This window comes from Saccopteryx leptura, chromosome 2 (genome assembly GCF_036850995.1).
Source record: "Saccopteryx leptura isolate mSacLep1 chromosome 2, mSacLep1_pri_phased_curated, whole genome shotgun sequence".
Taxonomy (NCBI): domain Eukaryota; kingdom Metazoa; phylum Chordata; class Mammalia; order Chiroptera; family Emballonuridae; genus Saccopteryx; species Saccopteryx leptura.
Window position 1 is genome coordinate 330,853,712 of NC_089504.1, and position 23,206 is coordinate 330,876,917.

General features: G+C 47.2%; 2 protein-coding genes across 5 annotated transcripts in view; both read left to right on the forward strand.

The window, feature by feature from the left end:
* The window catches only part of NCBP3 (nuclear cap binding subunit 3), a 43,798-nt gene extending 34,799 nt beyond the window's left edge, over positions 1–8,999 (forward strand). For both annotated transcript variants that reach the window (XM_066363438.1, XM_066363439.1), the window contains exon 14: positions 223–8,999. In XM_066363438.1, the coding sequence (XP_066219535.1) occupies positions 223–331 (109 nt within the window). In that variant the 3' untranslated portion in view covers positions 332–8,999. The remainder of the gene's footprint in view (positions 1–222) is intronic.
* A 1,245-nt stretch (positions 9,000–10,244) lies between these two features.
* The window catches only part of ITGAE (integrin subunit alpha E), a 70,033-nt gene continuing 57,071 nt past the window's right edge, over positions 10,245–23,206 (forward strand). Inside the window, exon 1 of one of the 3 annotated variants that reach the window (XM_066363432.1) lies at positions 10,245–10,432. In XM_066363432.1, the coding sequence (XP_066219529.1) occupies positions 10,399–10,432 (34 nt within the window). In that variant the 5' untranslated portion in view covers positions 10,245–10,398. The remainder of the gene's footprint in view (positions 10,433–23,206) is intronic. The other 2 variants (XM_066363431.1, XM_066363429.1) reach the window with 2 other exon arrangements.

Consider the following 23,206-nt stretch of genomic DNA (forward strand, 5'->3'; position numbering starts at 1 on the left):
TTTGAAGGGCATCTGTCTTTTGCTGCAGAGTTATAGTTTTGGGCCCTCGGTTTTTTTCCTACCACCCCACAAGCTTTACCCTTTGAGAAAAAGGCAGCCCTCCAGATTTTGTAGACGTTTTTCTTAATATTTTTAACATTGTGTCTTTTAAAAGAAATGTTTTACACAGTTCATCCAAAGAGCAGAGAACTGAACTTCTCACTATTGCCTTGGCCCTGACAGCTGTTACCAGCACCCTTTTCCCAAGACAAGTCAATTCCCAGGTGCTTATTGGACAGCCTTCAAGGGGGAAGATGAGGGAAGCTGCCAGCTCACCCTTCCAGGACCCTAGTGTGGGGCCGAACCTCATGGACCTGACCTCAGAGGTGCACCCGTGCTGCCAGGTAGATAAGAGACTCAGCATCGTCGTGCTTCCGTTCCTCCCGGGGACTTCTGTTGGGGACCTCTTGTTAGCCATCAGCTTGAAGTGAAGATCAAGTTCAGTGCTGTGGGATTTTTAGGAACAAAAAACTGTGACTTCTGGATTTGGGGTGGAATTTTTTTGTGCTAGGGGTGGGATCATGGGGTTGAACAATTTTTAAGTCTATTATGTTTAAAAAATATTAATGATTTAAAAGTTAAAATTTTTAATTTTTATATATGAAATTACTTCCTGTTGGCTGCAAAGGAAGCTCAAGTGGTGTCTTATGTGCTGTTAAATATATATTATATACCTTGGAAGAAGGCAAAGAGAGGAGTCTCATTATTTTTAAATGATCCTAATTGCATAGTCTGTTGTACATAGAGTTCAACTTGCTTTTTGGCCACTGTAGGAAAAAATCCATCTATCCTAGTTGGCTTCTGTTGTTTATTATCATCACTTTAGAAGTAATTAATCGACATTCTTTTTGTCTCCAAGTTCTGGCACCTGAAGACATCTTCAAAACTGGCAAATAAGATAAAAGTTAAAGAAATTTTAGTTTTCTTATTTCTAAACCCCTTTCAGAATATTTTAACCATAAAAAGGCAGTAGATTATTTTGTTTTCTTGTTGGATTTTATTTTGAAGTATTTAATATTTGCATTCCTCTCCATGCTAAAAATAGTGATTCACTTCAATTTACTAGAACTAGAGTTAGAGATAGTAAAGGCTTTGTCCCTTTTGTGATGTCACAATTTTTTATGTGTCTGGAGCATTTCAGTACCCAGCGCAGCCCTGGATTCTAGAGATCTTTACTTGTGGCTGAGCTAATTAATGGTCACATGGATAGTTGATTGAATGCAGAACCCTATTGTTAACAAGTAAAGGGCTGTGAGACCTGAGAGCTGCAGCAAAAGCTGTGTTGTTTCTGTTTTGTTATTAACCTGCTTTTTCCTCTCCCTTTAGAAAGATTAGAGCTTCTAATTATGATATGTTTCAACTGCCTAGTAGAATTCTAGGAAAGAGATGGGTTAGGTTTCTTTGCCAGTTGAGACTCAGGGTTCTGAGGCTTCTCAGCTCCTCTTGCTCTTTGAAGCACATAGCTGAGAGCTATGTTCTTGGGGAGCGTTTGGGGAGTTGGTCGAGCTAGAAGTATGAGGTCCTGAGAGTCAGAGACCTGGATTCCAGCGCCTGGCTCTGCTCCATGGGCCTGGGCCTTGGTTTCCCCATCCAGCAAACAAATGGGTTGGTACCAGAGCTCTGGCTTTGTTAGTGTGTCTTAGTGGTGTTTAACTCTTTGTCACAGTTATGGCTGCTAGAGACCAGGGAGGACTTTCTGGAAGGGTGATGATGTGTAGTCAAAACTGGGTCTTTGGTCTAACCAGGAAAAAATACCCCCTTTACTGCCTGGCAATTCTCAGACACACAGAACCCAGAAATGTCTCTTTAAAGATTTTATTTCTGAAGGTTATTGTCCTTAGCCTCTCTCTCTCTCTCTCTCCAGCCTGCACGCAGACACTCAGGTGTCGCAGTATCTTAGACATGCCAGGTGCCCAGGCCCTTTCCTTGGGAGTGAGGCTGAACAGTCAGGACAGTCCCCCGTCAGGCAGTTCAGTGGGGCCACGCACTTTTCGTACTCCTCTCAGTCTTTACATGTACAAGGGTTTAAATACATGTTTGCTGCTTGATAATAACTACATACCTCATTTCTGTTTTCCATTGTACCTCTTGGGAGAGGTGCCAGGAACTTGTGGAGCCTTCCACAAGATGTAAACTCCCTCACCCAGCCTCTAACCAGTCCCATGAATCCCTCCCCTTAGGTCAGCACTGTCTTCTGCTCCATCCCTGTAGCAGGCCCTTCCGTGCTCTCGGCCTCATCTACACCGTCGCCAGGATGAACTCGTATTGTTAGTAGTTTATGGAGATATAATTTATTTAGCATACAGTTCATCTATTTAAAGTGTGCACTTCAGACATTGTCATCACTGAAAGGAAACCTTGTACCTGTTAGCAGTCATTCCTCATTCCCTCTTCCCCCTGGCAACCACTATTTCTGTTGTTATGGATTTACCTATTCTGCACATTTCATATAAATGGAATCATACACTTTGTGGCTATTTGTTCATCCATGTTGTCACAGCATGTATCAGCACTTCATTTCTTTCTTTTGCTGAATAATATTCCATTGTATGGCTGTACCACATTTTCATTTTATTTAGCCATTCACCTGTTGATGGACATTTGGGTTGTTTCTGCTTTGTGACTCTTATGAATAGTACTATGAACATTTTTATGTACAAGTTTTTGTGTGGACATGTTTTCATTACTCTTGGGTTATATACCTAGGAGTGGAGTTGCTAGGTTATGTTGTTATTCTATAACCTTTCGAGGAACTGCCAGACCATTTTCTCAAGGGGATACATCATTCTTCACTTCCTCCCAGCAATGTAGGAAGGTTCCAGTTTTTCTGCATCTTGGTCAGCAACTTATTTCCTGATATAAAATGGTATCTTGTGTTTTTTGTGTGAATTTCCATGATGACTAATGATGTTGGCCATCTTTTTCATGTGCTTCAGGATGAACTTTCTTAAGAAAGTTATTCTGTTATTTCTTTGCTTCAACCCTTTCCAAAACTTCATCGTTGCCCTTGGAAAAAATCCCCAACTCCTTTGCCAGCTCACAGGCTGGTCAAGACCTAGCCTCAGGCAGCATTCTGGCCTGTTGGCCCAAACCTCCCTGCCCTCTGTTTGCTGCTTCCCCGCCTATCTGGATGTCACCAGCCTTCCAGACTGCTCAATGCCTTTTCTCCCTGCAGGGACACACTTCGCTATTCCTGTTTCCTCCTGCTTTGCCTTCTATTTTCTCTCATCCTCAAGGACTTAGAGACCCTTCCACGAGGCTACCCCCAACTTCCAGAGCCAGGTTATGGGTCCCTGCTTTGTGTCCTTCGGTACTGCCACATAGGAGACGCAGCTCTCTCCAGGGTTAGGTTATAAAGTCATGAGTAAGATAAAAATTGAGTGTAATCTAAATTCCTCTTGGAAACCCCGAGGAAGTGCTACGTTGAAGACAAACACCACGAGGTCCATCGTGAGTGCAGGTGGTTCTGCCTGTGTGGAGCAGATACGGTTTCTTTGGCTGCGCACCAGGTGTAGTTGTTGGGCTGCAGTTCTCAGGACTATGTTGTACACAGAACGCTTGTTTTAGGGGTCAGAGTGGCACTCAGGTGAGAGGTGCTTGGGAACTGAGACAGGCCACAGGACCAACAGAAGCGTAAGCTTGCCTCGGTTCGCCTGCCTGCTCAGTGAGTGGAAGGCAGGTAGAAGGGGCCAAATGGCTTAAAATAAGTCCATTTTCCTGTTTCCTTGTCTCCCCCCCCCCCCAAATATCATAGTCTTTGCCAAGTGAGATGGGTTATGATACTAAATCTCTGTACTCTCCAAGCTAGCACACCTCTACACTGAACTGTACTTCCCTGTTCCTACTTTGTGCTAGACTGTAAGCTCCGTGAGAGCAGGGGCCGCATCTGGCTTGTTCCTGGGCCTCCCCAGTCCTAGAACCGTGCTGGGGCCTGACAGGTACCCCAGAGGCATGTGATGAATGAGTAAAACCCCACCTGGGGGAGCAGCTCCGTCCCTGAGGCCCCAGGTCCTCTTACAGGCCAGTCCCGTTTTCCTGTTTCATTATGTGTTTTCCCTGCTAGCCTGTGAGCTCCTAATGAGCAGGTGTCTTCAGGTTGTTATCTGTGTGTCCTCCTACCACACCAGTCCAGAACAAGGGATACTTAAAGAGTGCATGTAAATGAATGAACTGTGGTACCTACCCAGCTCTGGCCCCTGTGTCTGCAGGTCAGTCTGCTTCTAGCCCAGACCACCAGGTTCAAAAAGAGGAAAATTGTTCAGAAACACATACAGTGTACTTGTATAAGAAAAAAGTCTTGTTGATTAGACCTCGATAAAATTCAAATTTTGGTGATCTGGCCACATTTGAACTAAAGCTTACCTAGCTCTATAAGGATTGCTAGAAAGTCTTAGTTAAAAAGGCCTGCATCTGCCCTAGGAGAGCAGGAAAGAACGTGGGCAGGGGCCAGGAGGGACTGCTGGACCAGCTCGCGGCCTCGGGTCCTGTAAGTGGTAGTGGTCCGAAGAGGCAGAAGGAAACGGCTCTCCCTCGCTCTCCCTCGCAGCGGCGTTCCAGCATTCCAGCTTGCACGGAGCGTTCTTAACATTACAGTGAAATGCGGACAGGCAATCAGGTTCAAGTTCACAGCATACCGTGGCTTCACCGATTAATTAGTTGCTGTACAAATAAAATTGATGTATAATTATTTGCTTTTAAACTTTATATAACAAGTAAACTAGAAGTTAAACCAGTTTTTTCTTTTAAGAACTAAAAGGACAATGTTCTTTATAGTTTTAAGAGTAGCATACTTGCTTCAAGGCAGACTGTTATTGTGTAATCTCACCACTGGTAACCTAGAACTTTTCTTACATGTTTGTAAAATAAAGCTTAGAAGAAAAAGTACTGTAGCATTTTTAGAAAATGAAATTTATGAACATTTAACAGAACTTTGATGTTCCTGAGAGCAGTTAGGGAACCGCCAGCTTAAAAGCCTTATTTCAAATTGTTGTGAGGCATTGAGGTGGGATTTGCTGGCTATAAATAAAATTCTGGAGTATGGGTAGTATTTAATCTGCCCAAGTCGTCAGTACCTGCCCTGGGGTTCTTGTTTGTTTTTGTTTGCGCTGTTCTAGAGGCCCCTGTGGATGACCAGATCCTTCCGTAGTTAAGACTTGTGTGACCTCACACTGTCACCCTCCCCCCTAGACCAGTGTAGGTTAGTGTGGGCAAGCGGCCCACACAGCTGGCAGGAGCGAAGACATGGCTTTCCCATCCCTTCCTGGGGTTGTTGTCTATTTAATCCTGTGACATGTCCCTTGTCACTGATAGGGGTCCTCAGAGGGCCTCAGGATGCAACGCTTCTAGGTCAGGTAGAATATCTTTAGAGAGGACCAAATAGTATTATGGGGGCTGTGGCTGTGGCTGAGGCTGGGACTGGGGCCCTGGGACTCATTTTGTCTGACATACAAACAGGAAAATACTGGGCAAGTCCCTTTACCTCTCTGGGCCTCAGTTTTCCTGTCTGTCAAATGAAGGGCTTGATTGGAATGATCTCCAGTTTTCATTAGTGTTAATGTAAGTTCTAAGCACTTTGCTGTACTTTCCCAAAGAGCATCAGGACTGGACGCTGGACAAGAAGGATGTGGGGGCCAGCAAGGAGCCTGAGCCTTTGGGCCCTTTGTTCATGACTCAAGCGCAACCCCCACCCGCCCCTCCCAGCCTGTTATGAAAGGACAGGAGGAACCTCTCCCTTGCTCTCTCCCCATTAAGAAAGCCCCCTTCCCCAACACACACACACACACACACACACACACACACACACACACACACACACCCCATGCAGCGTTTTATTTTGGAGATTTTTGGGGGGTGGTGGCCTAGTTTATTAGCTTGAGCTGCCATAGCAAAATACCATAGACTGTATGACTTTAACAACAAATTTATTTTCTGACAACCTGGCAGCTAGAAGGCCGAGATCAGGGTGGCAGCACAGCTGGGTTCCCGTGAGGCCTGTCTTCCTGGCTTGCAAACAGCCACCTTCCTATGGTGTCCTCACATGGCCTGGCCTGGTTGCATGTACTTGGTGGGAGAGATCTCTTTTCACTCTTTATGCCTGTTGTGTTAGGGTGCTACCTTCATGACGGTAAATATCTCCTAACGACCCTATCCCCAAATACAATCTAATTGGAGTTTATGGCTTCAACATATTAATATGGGGGATGGGGAGCACAGTTCATGGCCCCAGTAATTCAAGGATCGCAGTATATGTTTGTAGAATGAGGTCCTTGCTTTCTAATTTTTTTCTTATTATTCATTTTAGAGAGGAGAGAGAGAAAGAGAGAGAGAGAGAGAGAGAAGGGGTGAGGAGCAGGAAGCATCAATTCCCATATGTGCCTTGAGCAGGCAAGCCCAGGGTTTTGAACTGGCAGCCTCAGTGTTCAAGGTCAGTGCTTTATCCACTGCGCCACCACAGGTCAGGCAGTCCCTGCTTTTTAATAGTCCATAGCTGAGAGGGAGTTAGACCAATGGGTCTGAAGGCATTAGGTTTGTAGTAGTTCAGAGTCTTGGTTCTGGAGGAGATAGACCTGTTTGAGTCCCAGCTCTGCCACTTACTCCCAGGTGGCCTTGGACAAATTACTTAGGCACCTTTTTGGAGCCAGTATCCTCATTTGTGAAATGGGGAACACCCAGTAGGGTGGCTGTGAGGACCAGACGAGGGCTTGCACGGAAGGCGCTTGGCCCCGAGGCCGGTGCTAACTCCCGAGTGATCTTTCAACAGTGTCAACAGCAGTAATGACCGCTGCTCCTCAGTCTTCCCCCGGCTCCCCTTTGCCAGCTCTACCCTCCGCCAGAGTCCTCACTCTAGTCTCAGTAACATCCTCACTCTGCCAGATTCCCTCTGAGGACTCAAAAGCAAGTGGGTGGCTAGGAACATTTCCTGAGCTTTGGAGGCGTGAGGCGGGGCTGTGGGAGCGCCCACATCCCTGGTGGGTACAGACATCAGTGCTTCTGACTCACTCTCAAGACAGAGCAGTTAGTACTTTCACTTCATGCTGAACGTGACTCCTCTGTCCCGTAACTTAAAACTTTTTATTTTGAAATTATAGAACAGTTTCCAGGGTAGAATAAAGGACATTTTGACACATTTTATCACTTATTCTTTCCCTTCCTCCCATCTCCTTTCCCTCTTTCTTTGAACCATGAACTATTTGAGAGTTACTTATACACGTCATGTCCCTTACTCCCTAAATATTTTGGTGAACAAATTTCCTAAAAACAAGGACATTTTCTCATAATGACCATAGTGTAGTTATCAAGTTCAGAAAAGGTATAATTTTATCTAATCAGTACAGTAGTAGCCTACTGTCTCAGTAATGGGGTTTAGTCTGTCCCCCCCACCCGTTTTTATTTATGTATGTATTTTTTTACAGAGACAAAGAGTGAGTCAGAGAGAGGGATAGACAGGGACAGACAGACAGGAATGGAGAGAGATGAGAAGCATCAATCATTAGTTTTTCATTGTGCGTTGCAACACCTTAGTTGTTCATTGATTGCTTTCTCATATGTGCCTTGACCACAGGCCTTCAGCAGACTAACCCCTTGTTGGACGCAGCGACCTTGGGTTCAAGCTGGTAGGCTTTTGCTCAAACCAGATGAGCCCACGTTCAAGCTGGCGACCTCGGGGTCTCGAACCTGGGTCTTCTGCATCCCAGTCCGATGCTCCATCCACTGTGCCACCGCCTGGTCAGGCCCACCCCGTTTTTAATGAATATAAATTCCAGCTGGAGTAGATGCCCTTAGTATGACTCTCCACAATCCATTCACCTCATCTTTCTGGCCATAACCAGAGACTTGACTTTCTGGTTACCATTTCCAGGAATATTGCAAGTATTACATTTTGCTGAACCAATAATATTTTTTAAAACAATTCTTTTCTCTTGGTCTAGGATCCAATCCAGTATCACACACTACATTTATTCTTTTTTAATCTAGAAGAATTCTTTAGCCTTTCTTTGTCTTTTATGATGTTAGTGTTTTTTCATTGGTTTTATTGGGGTTAGGATATTAATGTTTTCTTGGAAGAGTTCAGTCCATTTATCTTGTAGAATGTCCATTGACATTTGTTTAAAGTAAAATGAGTTCAAAAGTCATTTTCACATTCATTTTGGGTACATATGTACTTGCTGAATGCCCAGCTTTGTACATATCCCTTGAGACCTTAAGTTTGGGTTTGCGGAGACCCAATTATTGTCAGATGGGCTTGAAGGACCCCTGTATGTGCTCATGACTAGAGGTCTGCCATGTGGTATCAACAAGCTTGGGTAAATACCTCTTAGATGGGTACAGGATGAGTCAACATTCTAGACATCACCAAAGGTGCAGAAAATGACTGTGCCTGGCTCAGCATCCAGTCCTCAAGTCTGCCTGACTTACTGATGTGTCCTGAAGTTCGCATTCCAGATGTGAAGTCCTGTTTCTCAGAACAGTCCTGGGTTCCAGCCTGTTCCTACTTCTGACCTGCTATGTGGCTTGGGGCTGCTCTCTCGCCCCTCTGGGACAGTGGTGGAGAGAGGAGTTCCCTGTGACACTGCGATGTGCCCCTGACTCTCCAAACAGGTGGGGGGAGGGAGAGAGTCACTGAGCCCTGGAGTGGGGTAGACCGGCCAGGTCTCCCGTCTCTGACAAGGGAGCACTGGCTCAGGGTGGTCTTCATTGTGATCTGGGAGCCAAATCGTCAGACCTGAAGCTTCACTTTTTCAGCTGTGTTAACTTCTCTGTTGAGTGGTACACAGTGTGACAAATGGTGAATTGTGATCTATGTAAAACAGCCATGTAACATCAGGGAACTACCTTACTAGTAGGTACATTGTCAGACCCAAACAGACAATGCAAAAATGTTTTAAGTATCATCAATCTTTATGAAATGTAGGCCAAGCCAGCTTTTAATGTGAGAAACAAAATAAAATTTTCATCTAGTTGTTAAGTCAACCCCATTGTTTTCTATGTTCTAACACATATTAACACTTCAGAGTTACTCTTCCTGGATATGTAGACACTTCTGTGAGAGAGACACAGAACCCTCCTTTTTTAATGTAAATAAATTAAAACTCAAATTTAAAATTCATTTCCTCAGGCCCTGGCCGGTTGGCTCAGCGGTAGAGCATCGGCCTGGCGTGCAGGAGACCCAGGTTCGATTCCCGGCCAGGGCACATAGGAGAAGCGCCCATTTGCTTCTCCACCCTCCCCCCCTTCTTCCTCTCTGTCTCTCTCTTCCCCTCCCGCAGCCAAGGCTCCATTGGAGCAAAGATGGCCCGGGCGCTGGGGATGGCTCCTTGGCCTCTGCCCCAGGCACTAGGGTGGCTCTGGTCGCGGCAGAGCGACGCCCCGGAGGGGCAGAGCATCGCCCTCTGGTGGGCGTGCCGGTGGATCCCGCTCAGGCGCATGCAGGAGTCTGTCTGACTGTCTCTCCCCGTTTCCAGCTTCAGAAAAATACAATAAATAAATAAATAAATAAAATTCATTTCCTCGGTTGCACTGGTGACATGTCAAGGGCTCGGTTGCCACCCGCAGCTACTGGCAACCGTGCTGGACTGTGCAGATGTGGGACATCGCAGGGTTCTGTGGGACAGCGCCGCTCTGCACTCCAACAGTCTGGGACACAGGAGTGTGAGAGAAACTTCCTTCTGCAACGGATGCAGTCACACAGGAAATTTGGCAAATCGTGAAGTTATTGAAATATGACTGTAGACTGTTGGCATTGTGTCCTCTGGGATGCTGGGTTGGGTCACAATATGCTGAACGATTTGTGGAATTTTACTTCTGCTGCTGTTCTGGTAGCTCGAGCTCTATGGAATCATTCCTGGTATCAGCCAGAGCTGACTGGAGGGAGTGGTCTCAGCATGCCCTGGGTGCTCCCCGCACCTGGCCCTCTGCAGCCTCAGGGCTTCGAGTGCAGGGCCAGGGGCAGGGGCCAGGGCTCTGGCTGTGGAGGCACTGCCTGTGGGAGGGAGACCTTGGCTGGGTGTGGGGCTGAGGTGTCTGGCTGGGACCCACATGGATGATAAACAGCAACTGATGAATACTGCTCCTGGCCGAGGACATCCACAGCTGTGTTTCCAGGCCTCAGCTCACCATTCCACGAAAATACAGGAGATGGACAGGGTGACACACGATTCTAAGCTCCCGGGACTCGGCCCACAACTGCCGAGGAAGCCATGAAGCCAGCTGCTTGCAAGCGGGAGTGTCTGTGTGTACTTCAAGGTGCCTGTCAGCTTGTGGGTCCTTGCTGTGTGTGTGCACTGTCCCCGCCTCCTGCTGCCACAGCTGAGGGGAAGCTGAGCAGGCCGGGCCCACTCCGCTGCCTCTGCTTCAACTAGGATGTGGCTCTTCCACACTGTGCTCTGCATGACCAGTAAGTCAGCCTCGCCCCCGCCCAGAGGGGCTGCTGTGCCCTCGGCACAGCCTTGTCTTTCTGTTGTCTGTCTGATGGGCTCAGAGCCAGAGGTCAGAGCTCTGCCACCCTGGTCGTTCTCCAGCCAGCCGGGCCCTCTACCCTGGCACCCACTCTGGTGGGCAGGTTGGGCAGGTCCTTGGTTCTGTGTTGAGTTTGTTCTCATAGTGGAGGCTGGTGCACCCCCATTCCCAGAGCAGAGCACCCTTCTATAGACCAGGGGTTCAGCTGATGAGAGTGAGGACCCTCTGAGAAGCATTGGCAAGAAACTGGGGGCATGTGTCTGGTAAAGGGTGAATACACTGGGGGAGCCAGCTTACTGTTCCTGATGTCGGGGTCCAGTTGGAGAATCTGTATGTGTGGTGGAGAGGGCCACTTCCTCTTCCTACTGCCTGGGGGTCCCATTCTGACCTTTAAACCTCCCATGGAAGTCACTTAGGGCAAGCCAAGCCGTGAGCCTGCACCTTCCCACGAGGATGGAGGGGAGGGATTGAGCACATCAGCCAGTCCTTGGAGGCTGCTCAGATCCAGTGTGAGGCCAGGGTGGTTCTGCCTGGTGATCGGGGCAGGCTTGCTAAGGTCTGAGGTCTCCTACTGTGGTCAGAAGCTTGACAGAAGAATGAGATGGACATCAGGCAGAAGTAGTTTCAAGATTCCTACGGGAGCCTGACCAGTGCTGGTGCAGTAAGTAGAGAATTGACCTGGAATGCTGAGGTCCCCAGTTGCCGGCTTCAGCATGGGCCATTTGGCTTGAGCATAGGGTCCCTGGCTTGAGCGTGGGGTCATTGACGTGAGATACCAAGGTCACTGGCTTGAAGCCCAAGTTTGCTGGCTTGAGCAAGAGATCACTGGCTTGACTTGAGTCCCCCGGTCAAGTAATGATTAGCAATCAGCAAACAATTGAAGTGAAGCAACTACAAGTTGATGCTTCTCTCTCTCCTCCCCCAACCCCCCTTCCCCCCTTATACACACACACACACACTCTCTCTCTCTCTCTCTCTCTCTCTCTCTCTCTCAAAATCAATTGAAAAAAGAAGACTCCTGGCAGAGTGAGTTCTCCCAGAAGGATGGGCCAGGGCCAGCACCTGAGCAGCGATGTCTGAGTGCCGAGTCCATGCCAGGTGGGGGACTCAGGATTAGCGTCCACTGTGGTGCCAGATCACCAGGAGGCAGGCCAAACCCGGGCAGGGGACCAGCGACACATATATTTTGGGATACGTTTTAATATATGATACTACAAAAACAGTTGTCAGGGAAATGTCAGAACTTCGTTAAACTTTCTGTTCCTTATTTTATGGTTTAAACTTACTTTTATTTTCAGTTGCATAAGGTATGTGGAGAGGGTCTCCTTTTATAGCTGGTGGCTTCATAGAAGATGCGTAGATCTGGGTTCACAGTCTCCCAGTGTGGAGGAGTTGACTGAGGCCCAGATGGGCAGTGACTGTCCAGGGTTACAGCAAGTATTAGTAAAAATGAGGGTCCAGCCCAGGCCTCTACCCTGTCTCCCAGCCCTAGAGTACCCCATGGCCTGGGACACTAACCTCGATGTCACTCTTGGCTTCTGCTTATTTGTCTCCTGTGGCCTCTGGAAGACTGGCCATCACCCGAGCACACCTTTTTCAGATAGGTTAATCCAGATGACATTTATCAAATCCCTTCTGAGGCCAGGCACTCCCCATGCTGATGGACAGCAGAGCAAGAAACGGGCTTGCCATGAGATTACTTAGGGCATGACCTGGCTAAGTCATGGGGAAGGATGTGGGAGCAGGGTCCCAGCAGCTACAAAAGTTGAGCGGGAGAAATGAAACTGACAGTTCTGCAAACTCGGGTCCTGAGACTGGATAGACTAACAGCTTCCAGGAGCACATGAAACTGAGTCTTGAGGATTGGGGAAAGTCAGAGTGACAAGGTGCCGGCGAGGGTGGGAAGAACCTTTTCAGACTGTGAGCCCAGACCCCAGGCCCTGAGTCCTGTGCCTGGCGGGACCTCCCGAGGCTACAGAGAATCCAGATTGCTCCCGGCCTGACCTTGACCTACTCTCCCCAGGCCACCCACTCTGGGGGTGTCCACTTCTCATCCCTGGGCACAAACGAGATAACTGAGGGGAGGATTCGAGTCGGGCGCAGATACACAGACACGGCACCCCTGCAGCTGCCCTCCCCCCCAGCCTCAGCTCACTCTTGTCCCCAGTGGCCTGCTGGCCCCAGGTCAGCCTTCATCCATGACTCATTCTGTGACCACAGTCGCTCTCTTTTCCTCCTGGGTTATGAGGTTGCGTCTACATCCCCTCATGTCGAGAAGGGAACTCTGCTATCAGCCTGCAAAACCTTGCAGTGGTGAAGGAGCCCGAGCCCAGGGCCCGCCCCCTGTCGCTCCACTTTGGACTGAGGCCTGGGGTCCAGTCAGGCCCAGGTGGGGGGTCAGAGGGCCTCAGACCTGGCTGTGCCTGGGGCACAACCCCAGACCTGTGTACAAGTGTTTGGTAGGAATCCTTGGTCGTTGGGGCTGGGGAGCTCAAGTGGCCCTGAGGATGGGGGAGATCTTTAGCAAGTACTCGGAGGAGGGCTTTCTGTGCAAGAAAAACGATATGGACAAAGGCATGGGTTGTGAGGAGTGTGTTTAGGAAGATGCAGGTGAGGTTTGAATGGGAGCAGAAAGCTGTCCACTCTGACAAGGAGGACATAGTGGGCCTTGGGGTGGGGGTGCATCCCTGTCCTGGGGCCTTGGTGTGAACAAAAGGCAGGTGTGCACATGCACACACAGAGACCTCTGGGGCAGACCCCCCCCCCCCAATGCCTCAGGTCTCACACATGGGGAAGGGGGAAGGGGCATTTTAGGCAGAGTAAAATGTCAAAGACGCGCAGTATCTGTGGGCAATCCAGGTGGGGAGTGGAGGTCATATGGGAACCCAGAGTCTCCCCCAGTGTCTAGGGAGTTTCCCGGAAGGGTGTGTATGGGGCATGTGGGCGGCCAGGATGGAGAGGTCCAGAGCGGGAGGCTGAGGGAGCTTGGACTTCGCCCTGGGGCAGCGGGAAGCCACGGTGCTGCTGAGCGGGGTAGTGACGGGGAGACCTGCCTGTTGTGTGGAAGATGGCGTCCCGGAGAAAGGGGCGGCAGAGAGGCCAGCCAGCGAGGACGGTGCTGCCTGGTCCAGTCCGGGGGTGCTGGGGCAGGTGAGTGTGAGAAGGAGGAGGCACTCGTGAGAAATGGGAGGAAAGTTAGACCACTGGCAACGGCTTAGCACAGGGCCTGGCTTGCAGTCTGTGCTCAGGACCTGTTGGCCATTGTTAGGGAAACCGAAGGTTTGGGAGGGCTGGGGGCTCAGGCGACAGATTTGGTACTGAGACACTGAGGCTCCCGTGGGGGTAACAAGGTGGATGGCCCGAGGGGTGAGCCGCTCCACCGGATAGGCGCTCTGCGGACATCTCCGAGGGGTAACCTCTCTCCCCCAAGGCCTACCTGGGTGCTCCGAGTGGGTGTCAGGACACCCGAGTCTAGTCCCAGCTCTTCAGCTGGCTCCTTGTATAAATTTGGGCAAACCATGCCCCTGGGCCTCAGTTTGCTGCAGCGGAAACAGTGCTGTGAGTACGTGTTTAAAGTGCCCAGTGTGGTGGGGGAGAGAAGGGGCTGGGGGGGCAGGCAGGGTGGCTGACAGGATGGAGGGAGGGTCTTAGTCTGACTCAGCGGGCCCCTGTGGCTGGGAACAGCGTGGGGAGGCAGCCCTGTGGGTAGTGTGGTGACAGACGCTGGTTCAGCTGGGCTCTCGTGTCTGACAGTCTGTGAGGGGGGCTAGAGACGGAAGGCGAGGCTGTCAGAATGCTAGGCCCTCCCTTGTGGTCGTAACTCTAACATCCGCACCCAGGCACGGAGCCCCAGCTCAGTGTCACATCTGCACGGCGCGCATCACGGGGTGGGGGTGGGGGACCTGAGGGGTGGTGACAAACTCAAGGTCCTTCAGCAACTGTGACAAAGTCAGGATTTGAACTCAGGACTGTCTTCCTCTGGGACTGGTGCTATTTTTTCTGAGTCTCAGTGGGAAGTGGGAAGGGAAGGGTTACCCAATCTAGGGACAGGCTAAGCAAACAATGTCAGGGGGCTTGGAGGGAGTCTGCTCCAGCAAGGAGACTCACCCCTGGGCAGACCCCAGGCACGGAGGGGCTGGCGGCTGGTGGCTGGGAAAGCTGAGCACATACAGGCCCCGCTCCACACAGGTTCTCGCTGACCTACTTACCAGTCCTCCCAACCAGAGCCCTGCCCCATCTCAGTGAGCTGCTAGCACAAGGGAGCCGTGCCCAGGTCCTGGGGGTTATTTGTGACCCTGCTCTCTGATCACCAATCCCTCAAGCTTTCAATAAGGCTTTAGAATGAAGCAGACCTGGCCCCCCCCAGACACAAATATTTCAGTCAGCCGTGGACCAGGAGCAATCACTCAGCCTCTCCGAGCCTCAGCACACAGCGTGGTGCCTGGAAGACAGCAGGTGGCCCGAGAGGGCAGCTGGGATTGTCTCTCTGCTCCCCTGCCAGCCCTCAGGGATCCTGCACCAGCGTCCCTCGGCTGAACAAGCAGAAATGGAGGGGGGATGCGTGGGGTAAGGAACAGGAATCTGGCCCACTCTGACATTTCCAGGACACCTCTTCCGGGATGAAGAGGCCCTGTGCTGAGCTGTGCTTGGCCATGGTGGGGGTTATTGTGGATGACTCAGAGCAGATCACGGTTTGGGGGAGACAGACTTAATCATAGATCACTTTGACCCAGACAGGATTTAGTCAGAGCCAGAGACACCACAGGCTGAGGGGGCTCAGGGGCCTGTGAGCTACTGTGGCCAGGAATCTGGATTCGCTCCCTGGGGCAGGAGGGGCCTGAGCAAGGCCCCCAAGTTTGCAGCAGAGGTGGGAGAGTGGTGAGGGAGGCATGTGGAGCATGGGCCTGTGTGTGCAAAGGCCCAGAGGCAGAAAGTGTGCAGGTGGTGATCAGGGAGTGGGGTGAGAGGAGCTGGACGTGACCAGGAGCAGACCTAGCAGAGGAGGCACTGGGCTGGGCAGGGAGGTGCCACGAATGCCCGATGAAGACACTAGACTTATCTCAGGGGTTTGAAGTTATGTCTAAGTTACACAGACAATACAGAGTTCTCACCTGTCAGTGTGCTGACATTCACTCTTACCCAGCCCAGCTGACCAAACAACACAGGGCTCGGCATGAAACAGGCCGAGGAGCCTGAGTCCAAGTTCTCTGTGGACACTTTTATCTAAATTTTGTGTGCATAGAGGACAGTGCTTCCCCTTTCCCACTTGAGGTCTTGATCTGGAGCCCTGGAGGGTACACGGTAGCCACAGGGGGTCTGTGAGTGCCTTTCACGCATCCAACACCTAACCCGGGTAGACCACTGTATCAGGCTCTGCCACGGCACCCAGTCTTCGCCCTTGGGGATAAGTAGGGCGGTTTCAGATGGTGAGAAAAAGCTTGTGGGGGTGCAGTGTGGCCAGGCCAGGCGGGCTCTGGAGGTCAGGAAGGCTTCTGGGAGGAGGTCCATGGTGAGGATGAAGAAGTCAGGAGACAGTCTCAAAGCAAAGCAATTGGGAGGCTAAGATTTGTGCAGATGTGCCCTGGAGGGTGTTGGGGAGGGTTCTGATGCTCTCATCAAATTTGCAAAGGGACACATGGCCCCAAATGGGGATGAGCTTGTGGCGGTTCCACTGTCTGCATCATACTTCCGGCCCTGGCAGGGAGGACTCCAGTAACCGCTCTGGAGAACTTTGAGTGCAGGTTTGTTCATTCAGAGTCTTTCTTTTCTCTCCCTCTCTCTCTCTCTCTCTCTTTTTAACTCTGCCCTGTCCCAATTTATTCAACATTCTTGCTAAGAGAACCCTCAGGGAAATTTTTTTTTCTGGTTTTCTATTATTTTCTTTCACCAGAAGAGTTTTTGGGTTTTCCCCCCAATTTTGTGGAGACTGTGAATGACATAACTGACTGTTTTCATCCTTTTTCTGGCTTCCAGAAAGTTCACTTATTTGTGCACTTATTCAACAAATAATTTAAGAAGTGCCTGCTGTGTGCCCACGCTGTGTTCAGAGACAAGTGTGCGGCCGGCGTAGAAGGTGCCGGCTCCCGCTGACACACAGGTCAGCTCTCAGCAGCCTTCCCGGTTTGATGGTGGCCCTCCTTTTCCTCTTTCTTTTTCTAATGATTCTTTTCCTTCTGTCCTTTTTCTTTTTTAAATTCCACCTGCCCCATTATTTTAAAACAAGTTTTATTTTAGGGTGTTGCATGTCTTGTGAGTCACCACAAATCACTGTGGGTAAGGCGGAGGTCCAGAGGGAGAGAATAAGGGCAGGAGCCCACCTGTGCCGGCTCAGGGCGGGGGCTGGGGCTGAGCGAGCAGGTGCTGCCCTCCACCCAGCCCGCTCACACTCCGCCTCCTCCTTGGGCCTTTAGAAGGTTGGGGTTTTTTGTTTTTTGTTTTGTTTTGTTTTGTTTTAATTGAATTTATTAGGGTGACACTAGTTAACATAACTACTGTATACAGGTTTCAGGTGCCCAATTCTACAATCGCTGACTCTGTATTGTGTGTTCTCCCCCCAAGTCAAGTCTCCATCCATCACCATTTAAACCCCCTAGAGCAGGGGTAGTCAGCCTTTTTATACCTACCGCCCACTTTTGTATCTCTGTTAGTAGTGAAATTTTCTAACCGTCCACTGGTTCCACAGTAACGGTGATTTATAAAGTAGGGAAGTAACTTTACTTTATAAAATTTATAAAGCAGAGTTACAGCAAGTTAAAGCATATAATAATAATTACTTACCAAGTACTTTGTGTTGGATTTTCGCTAAGTTTGGCCGAATAAATCTTTATAAAACAACTTATTATAATTAAATCTATCTTTTTAGTTATACTCTGGTTGCTCTGCTACCGCCCACCATGAAAGCTGGAACGCCCACTAGTGGGCAGTAGGGACCAGGTTGACCACCACTGCCCTAGACCCTCCTCTACCTCCCCCGCCCCCGGCAATCACCACACTGTTGTTCATGTCCATAAATTAGTATTTTTCTTTTTGCTTTATCCCTTCACATCCCTCACCCAGCTCCACCCCACCCCCCCACCCCCCCACCCCGCCCCAGCAACTCTCAGCTTGTTCTCTGTGTACGAGTTTGTCCCTATTTTGTTTCTTAGTTCATTTTGTCAATTAATTCCATGTATGAGTGAAATCATATGGTACTGGTCTTCTCTGACTGGAAGGTTGGTTTTTAATAACAAAATTTTAAGCATGTGCAAAAGTAAAGAAACAATAATGAACCTAATATACACATCATACTGATGACACTGTTACTAAGTGTGTGCTACACTTGCTGCGTTTATTTCAACGTCCTTTTTGTTTCTTTTGCCAAAGCATTTTAAAACCATGCCACTCTAAATTTGGTCTGGGGACCAGTGGCGTAGCATCACTGAGGAGCTTGTTAGACTATGATCTCAGCCCCGCTCCTTGACCCACTGAAGTGGAAGCTGCATTTTAACAGGATACTTGGGTGATACATTAATGTTTCAGAAGCATTGTTTTAAAATAAGTCCCAAACATCAGTCTTTTCACCCCTAAATACTTCAGTACACATTTCTGATGTGTGTGGATGTTTTCTTATATAGCTGCAATATTTTTATCACCTAACAAAATTAACAATTTTTTGGTATTATTTAATACCCAGTCCATCTTCAGATTGTCCTGTCTTTCTTTGTTTTTCCTTTTTTGTTATTTGTTTGTTTTGCTCATGTTGTTTTTTCTTTCCTTTTTTTCCTCCTGTCTTTCCATGACAGTTTGTTCAAGTCAAGATCCAAACGGCTCCCTTGCCCAGTTTTTGGTTTGTGTGTCTTTTCAAGTCCTTGCTTTCCTGCAGAACTCAGTCACTTCTTATAGACCAGTTCATTCAAGATTTGCGTGTTTGCCTCCTCTTAGTGTGATTTGTTCTTCTGTCCCTTACAAGTCCCCAAACCTGGAAATTAGTGTTAATGACTTCATTAAATTCAGGTTAGACATTTGGCAAGCATACTGTAAACAATTCTGAGGATATGTCATACTTCTTGCATCTTCCTCCCCCTTTTTGTTTCCTTTGCTGAAGTATTTGACACACTTGCTACTCAAAATGTGGTCTAATGATCCCCAGCATAGGTGTCACTTGGGAACTTGTTAGAAATATAGAATCTTGGGCCCCTGTGTCCTTCCTAGGGTGTCACACCAGGAGGCACATAGGCCTGGGGACCCATCTGGGGACTCCAATATTAGTTATGGGGCTTAGGGGGTGTCAGCCTAGTTGTAAAGTGCTCTACCAAATTCATCTAGTAGTTTCACCCACTAATGATCATTGCCTGAGTTGATTATTATATAATGGCTTGCAAAATTGAGTTTCATGATTTCAGTATTCCTCCCACATTCATTAGTGATAATTCTTCTGTGAAGAACTCTTTCTCATCAACCATATGACCCTGAAATGCAGTTCATACAGGAAAGGCAAGAAAATTATTTAATACTTTCCGTTTAATAGGTTGTAGAATAAGGGGATGGTTCCTTCACTGCTTCCAGTGGTGAACAATGTAGTATTTCCATTTCTATTGTTTCTCTCTCTCTGTCTCTTTTAAATATCACTATGAAATCATGAAACTTTATATATTCAGTGTTTCAAACACTTGTGATTATCATTTTTTAATGTAAACTTTTTTTTTTTTTTTACAGAGACAGAGAGAGAGTCAGAGAGAGGGACAGATAGGGACAGACAAACAGAAACGGAGAGAGATGAGAAGCATCAATCATCAGTTTTTCGTTGCGATACCTTAGTTGTTCATTGATTGCTTTCTCATATGTGCCTTGACTGTGGGCCTTCAGCAGACCAAGTAACCCCTTGCTCAAGCCAGTGACCTTGGGTCCAATTTGGTGAGCTTTGCTCAAACCAGATGAATCCGCGCTCAAGCTGACGACCTCGGGGTCTCAAACCTGAGTCCTTCCACATCCCAATCCAACGCTCTATCCACTGCGCCACCGCCTGGTCAGACTAATGTAAACATTTTTTGAAGCATAAGATATAACGGAAAAATAGGCAAGTACAGATCAGTGAATTTTCAAATTAAATCAAATGCATGCCATTGGTACCCATTTCAGGAAACGAAACCTTGCCAACTATCCCGAAAGTACTGCTATGGCCCCCTCCCATCATTACCTTATCCCCAAGGGGTAGCTACTTTACTAACTTCTAATCCCAAAGATCAGCGATTTTCAAACCTTTTCATCTCATGGCACACATAAACTAATTACTGAAATTCTGTAGCACACCCAAAAAAATATATTTTTTGCTGACCTGACAAAAAAATAGGTCTAACTTTGATTGATTCACATTGGATGGCTATTGGTGGGTTGGCTGTTGCCATTCTTTAATTTGACAGTGTAAGGGGAAATAGGTACTGCATGTCTTAGAAATTCTTGTGGCTCACTAGTTGAAAATTGCTGCTGTACATTAGTTTTGTCTGTTTCAAACTGTAAATGGAATTATACTCTATCTTGTTCCTGGTGACTTTCTCTCTCTCTCTCTCTCTCTCTCTCTCTCTCTCTTTTAATGTTTATTTTATTGATTTTAGAGAGAGGGGAAGGGAGAGAGAGAGGGAGACAGAAACATCGATCTGTTGCTGTATGTGCCCTGTCCAGGGATTGAACCAGCAACCTCTAGCCAACCAAGCTATCCGGCCAGGGCTGTTCCTGGTGCCTTTCTCTCAGCATTGTGTTGATGAGATGTATCCACTTTGTTGCAGTTTTAATTGCTGTAAAATACTCCATTGGTGAATATACTACCATTTATTTACCCTTTTTGTTGTTGATACATATTTGAGTTGTTCCACTTGGGGTTATTATGAACAGTGAGGTTACAAACATTTTTTTACATGTCTTTTCAAGAACACATTTCTATTGGGAATATGCCTGTAGTTGAATTATTGGGTCATAAGTTAAGCATATGTTTAGCTTGAATTGATATTGCCATACAGTTTCCTAAATGGCTTGTACCAGTTTACACTCCCACCAGCAGTAGTTGTGAGTTCTGATTGCTTCACACCATTATGAACACTTGGTACTGTCTTTTTCATTTTAGCCATTCTGGTGGTTGTGGAGTGGTATCAGTTTTAGTTTGCCTTTCTCTGAAGTATAATGAGCGCCTACTCATATGATTGCTGGCCATTTGGATCATCTCTTTTGTGAAAAGTCCTTTTGTGTAGCTTACATGATTTTCTCCTATTGATTTATAGGAATTCTTTACATATTCTGATGTGAATCCTTTGTTCTATAGTTGTGTTGCAAATATCATCTCTCATTCTTTGGCTTGCCTTTTCACTCTCTTAATATAGTGTCTTTTGATAAACAAAAGTTCTTAATTTTAATGAAGTTTGGTTTATCAATTCTTGTCTTCATGTTTAATGTTTTCTGTGTCCTGTTTGATTAATATTTGTCTACCCCAAGTTTCTTTCTTTTCTTATAAAACTAATAAAAATTTAGTTTATTTTTCACATTTAGATATATAGTTCATCTAAATCCACATTTAAATCTCCAATTCATCGGCCCTGGCTGGTTGGCTCAGTGGTAGAGCGTCGGCCTGGCGTGCGGAAGTCCCGGGTTCGATTCCCGGCCAGGGCACACAGGAGAAGCACCCATCTGCTTCTCCACCCCTCCCCCTCTCCTTCCTCTCTGTCTCTCTCTTCCCCTCCCGCATCGAGGCTCCATTGGAGCAAAGATGGCCGGGGCGCTGAGGATGGCTCTGTGGCCTCTGCCTCAGGCGCTAGAATGGCTCTGGTAGAAAGCGATGCCCCGGATGGGCAGAGCATCGCCCCCTGGTGGGCGTGCCAGGTGGATCCTGGTCGGGTGCATGCGGGAGTCTGCCTGACTGCCTCCCCGTTTCCAGCTTCAGAAAAATACAAAAAAAAATCTCCAATTCATCAGGAATGGATTTATTTTTTTTAGATTTTATTTATTGATTTTTAGAGAGAAGAGAGAGAGAGAGAAAGAGAGAGGAAGAGAGGGAGAGAAGGAAGAGGGAAGCATCTACTCATGGTAGTTGCTTTTGTATGTGCCTTGACCAGCAAGTCCAGGGATTTGAGCCGGTGACCTCAGCATTCCAGGTTGACGCTTTATCCACTGCACCACCACAGGTCAGACAGGAATTAATTTTTGTGTATGAGGTGAGAGAGAAGTCAAAATTAATTTTTTAAAAGTATTTTAATAATTTTATTTTTAATGGGGCGACATCAATAAATCAGGATACATATATTCAAAGATAACAACTCCAGGTTATCTTGTCGTTCACTTATGTTGCATACCCATCACCCAAAGTCAGATTGTCCTCTGTCACCTTCTATCTAGTTTTCTTTGTGCCCCTCCCCCTCCCCCTTTCCCTCTCTCTCTCCCCCCTCCCCCCGTAACCACCACACTCTTATCAATGTCTCTTAGTTTCACTTTTATGTCCCACCTACGTATGGAATAATGCAGTTCCTGATTTTTTCTGATTTACTTACAAAATCAATTTTTGTTTCAATATTGATAACTAAGTGACTCAGCACCATTTATTAAAGAGATCATTCTTTCCTCACTGTTCTTCAGCTGTCCCCTTTGTAATAAGTAAGGTGACCGTATGTTTCTGGGTTCTCTGTTCCATTGGTCTATTTGTTTATTCTTGTGCCAATATAATTCTGTCTTAATAACTATAACTTTATACAAAATGTTGGTAAATGGTAGTATAAGTGCTACAGGTTTGTTATTCTCCTTCTAGACTCACCTTGACTCTTCTTGCTCTATGCATTTTCACATAAATTTTTTAAATGGCTTGTTAATATCCCCCACCACCAATAATTTTCTGAGATTTTGCTTGGAATTATATTAAGCTATAGATTAATACAGTGATAATTGACAATTCATGATCATTATTCCTCCATTTATTTATATCTTCTTTAATCTCTTTTAATCTATAGTTTTCAGTTGTAGAAGTTGTATATATCTTTAAGATGTCTTTTTAGGTGTTGAATTTTTTAAATGTCTTGTTAATGGCATCTTCTACATTTTTCATTCTTTATTTGATCATTGATGATAGTATATAGAGATTCTGTATCCAGTGACCTTGCTAAAGGTACTTATTAATCTCAATGTTTGTGGATCTGGTGGCTTTTTCAATCTACCTTATCATGTCATCTGCAAAGAGTTTTATTTTTTTCTTTAAAAATTTTATGCTCTGTATTTTTCTTTACTTACTGTTCTAAGACCTCTGAAAAAATGTTGAGAAGTGGTGAAAATGAACATCCTTGTCTCATTCTTGATTTTAGAAAGCCTTCAATAATTCATCGTTCAGCGTGATGTTTACTGAAGGCTTTTTGTGGCTATTCTTGATCAGATTAAAGAAATTTCTTTCTAGCCTGATCAGGCAGTGGTGTAGTGGATGGGGCATGGAAGTGGGACACGGAGGACCCAGGTTTGAGGCCCCGAGGTCACTAGCTTGAGCACAGGCTCATCTGGTTTGAACAAGGCTCACCAGCTTGAACCCAAGGACGCTGGCTTGAGCAAGGGGTCACTCTGTTTGCTGTGGCCCCCTGGTCAGGGCACATGTGAGAAAACAATCAATGAACAACTAAGGAGCCACAAGGAAGAATTGATGCTTCTCATCTCTCTCCTTTCCTGTCTGTCCCTCTCTCTGTCTCTGTCACAAGAAAAAAAAAATTCCCTTCTA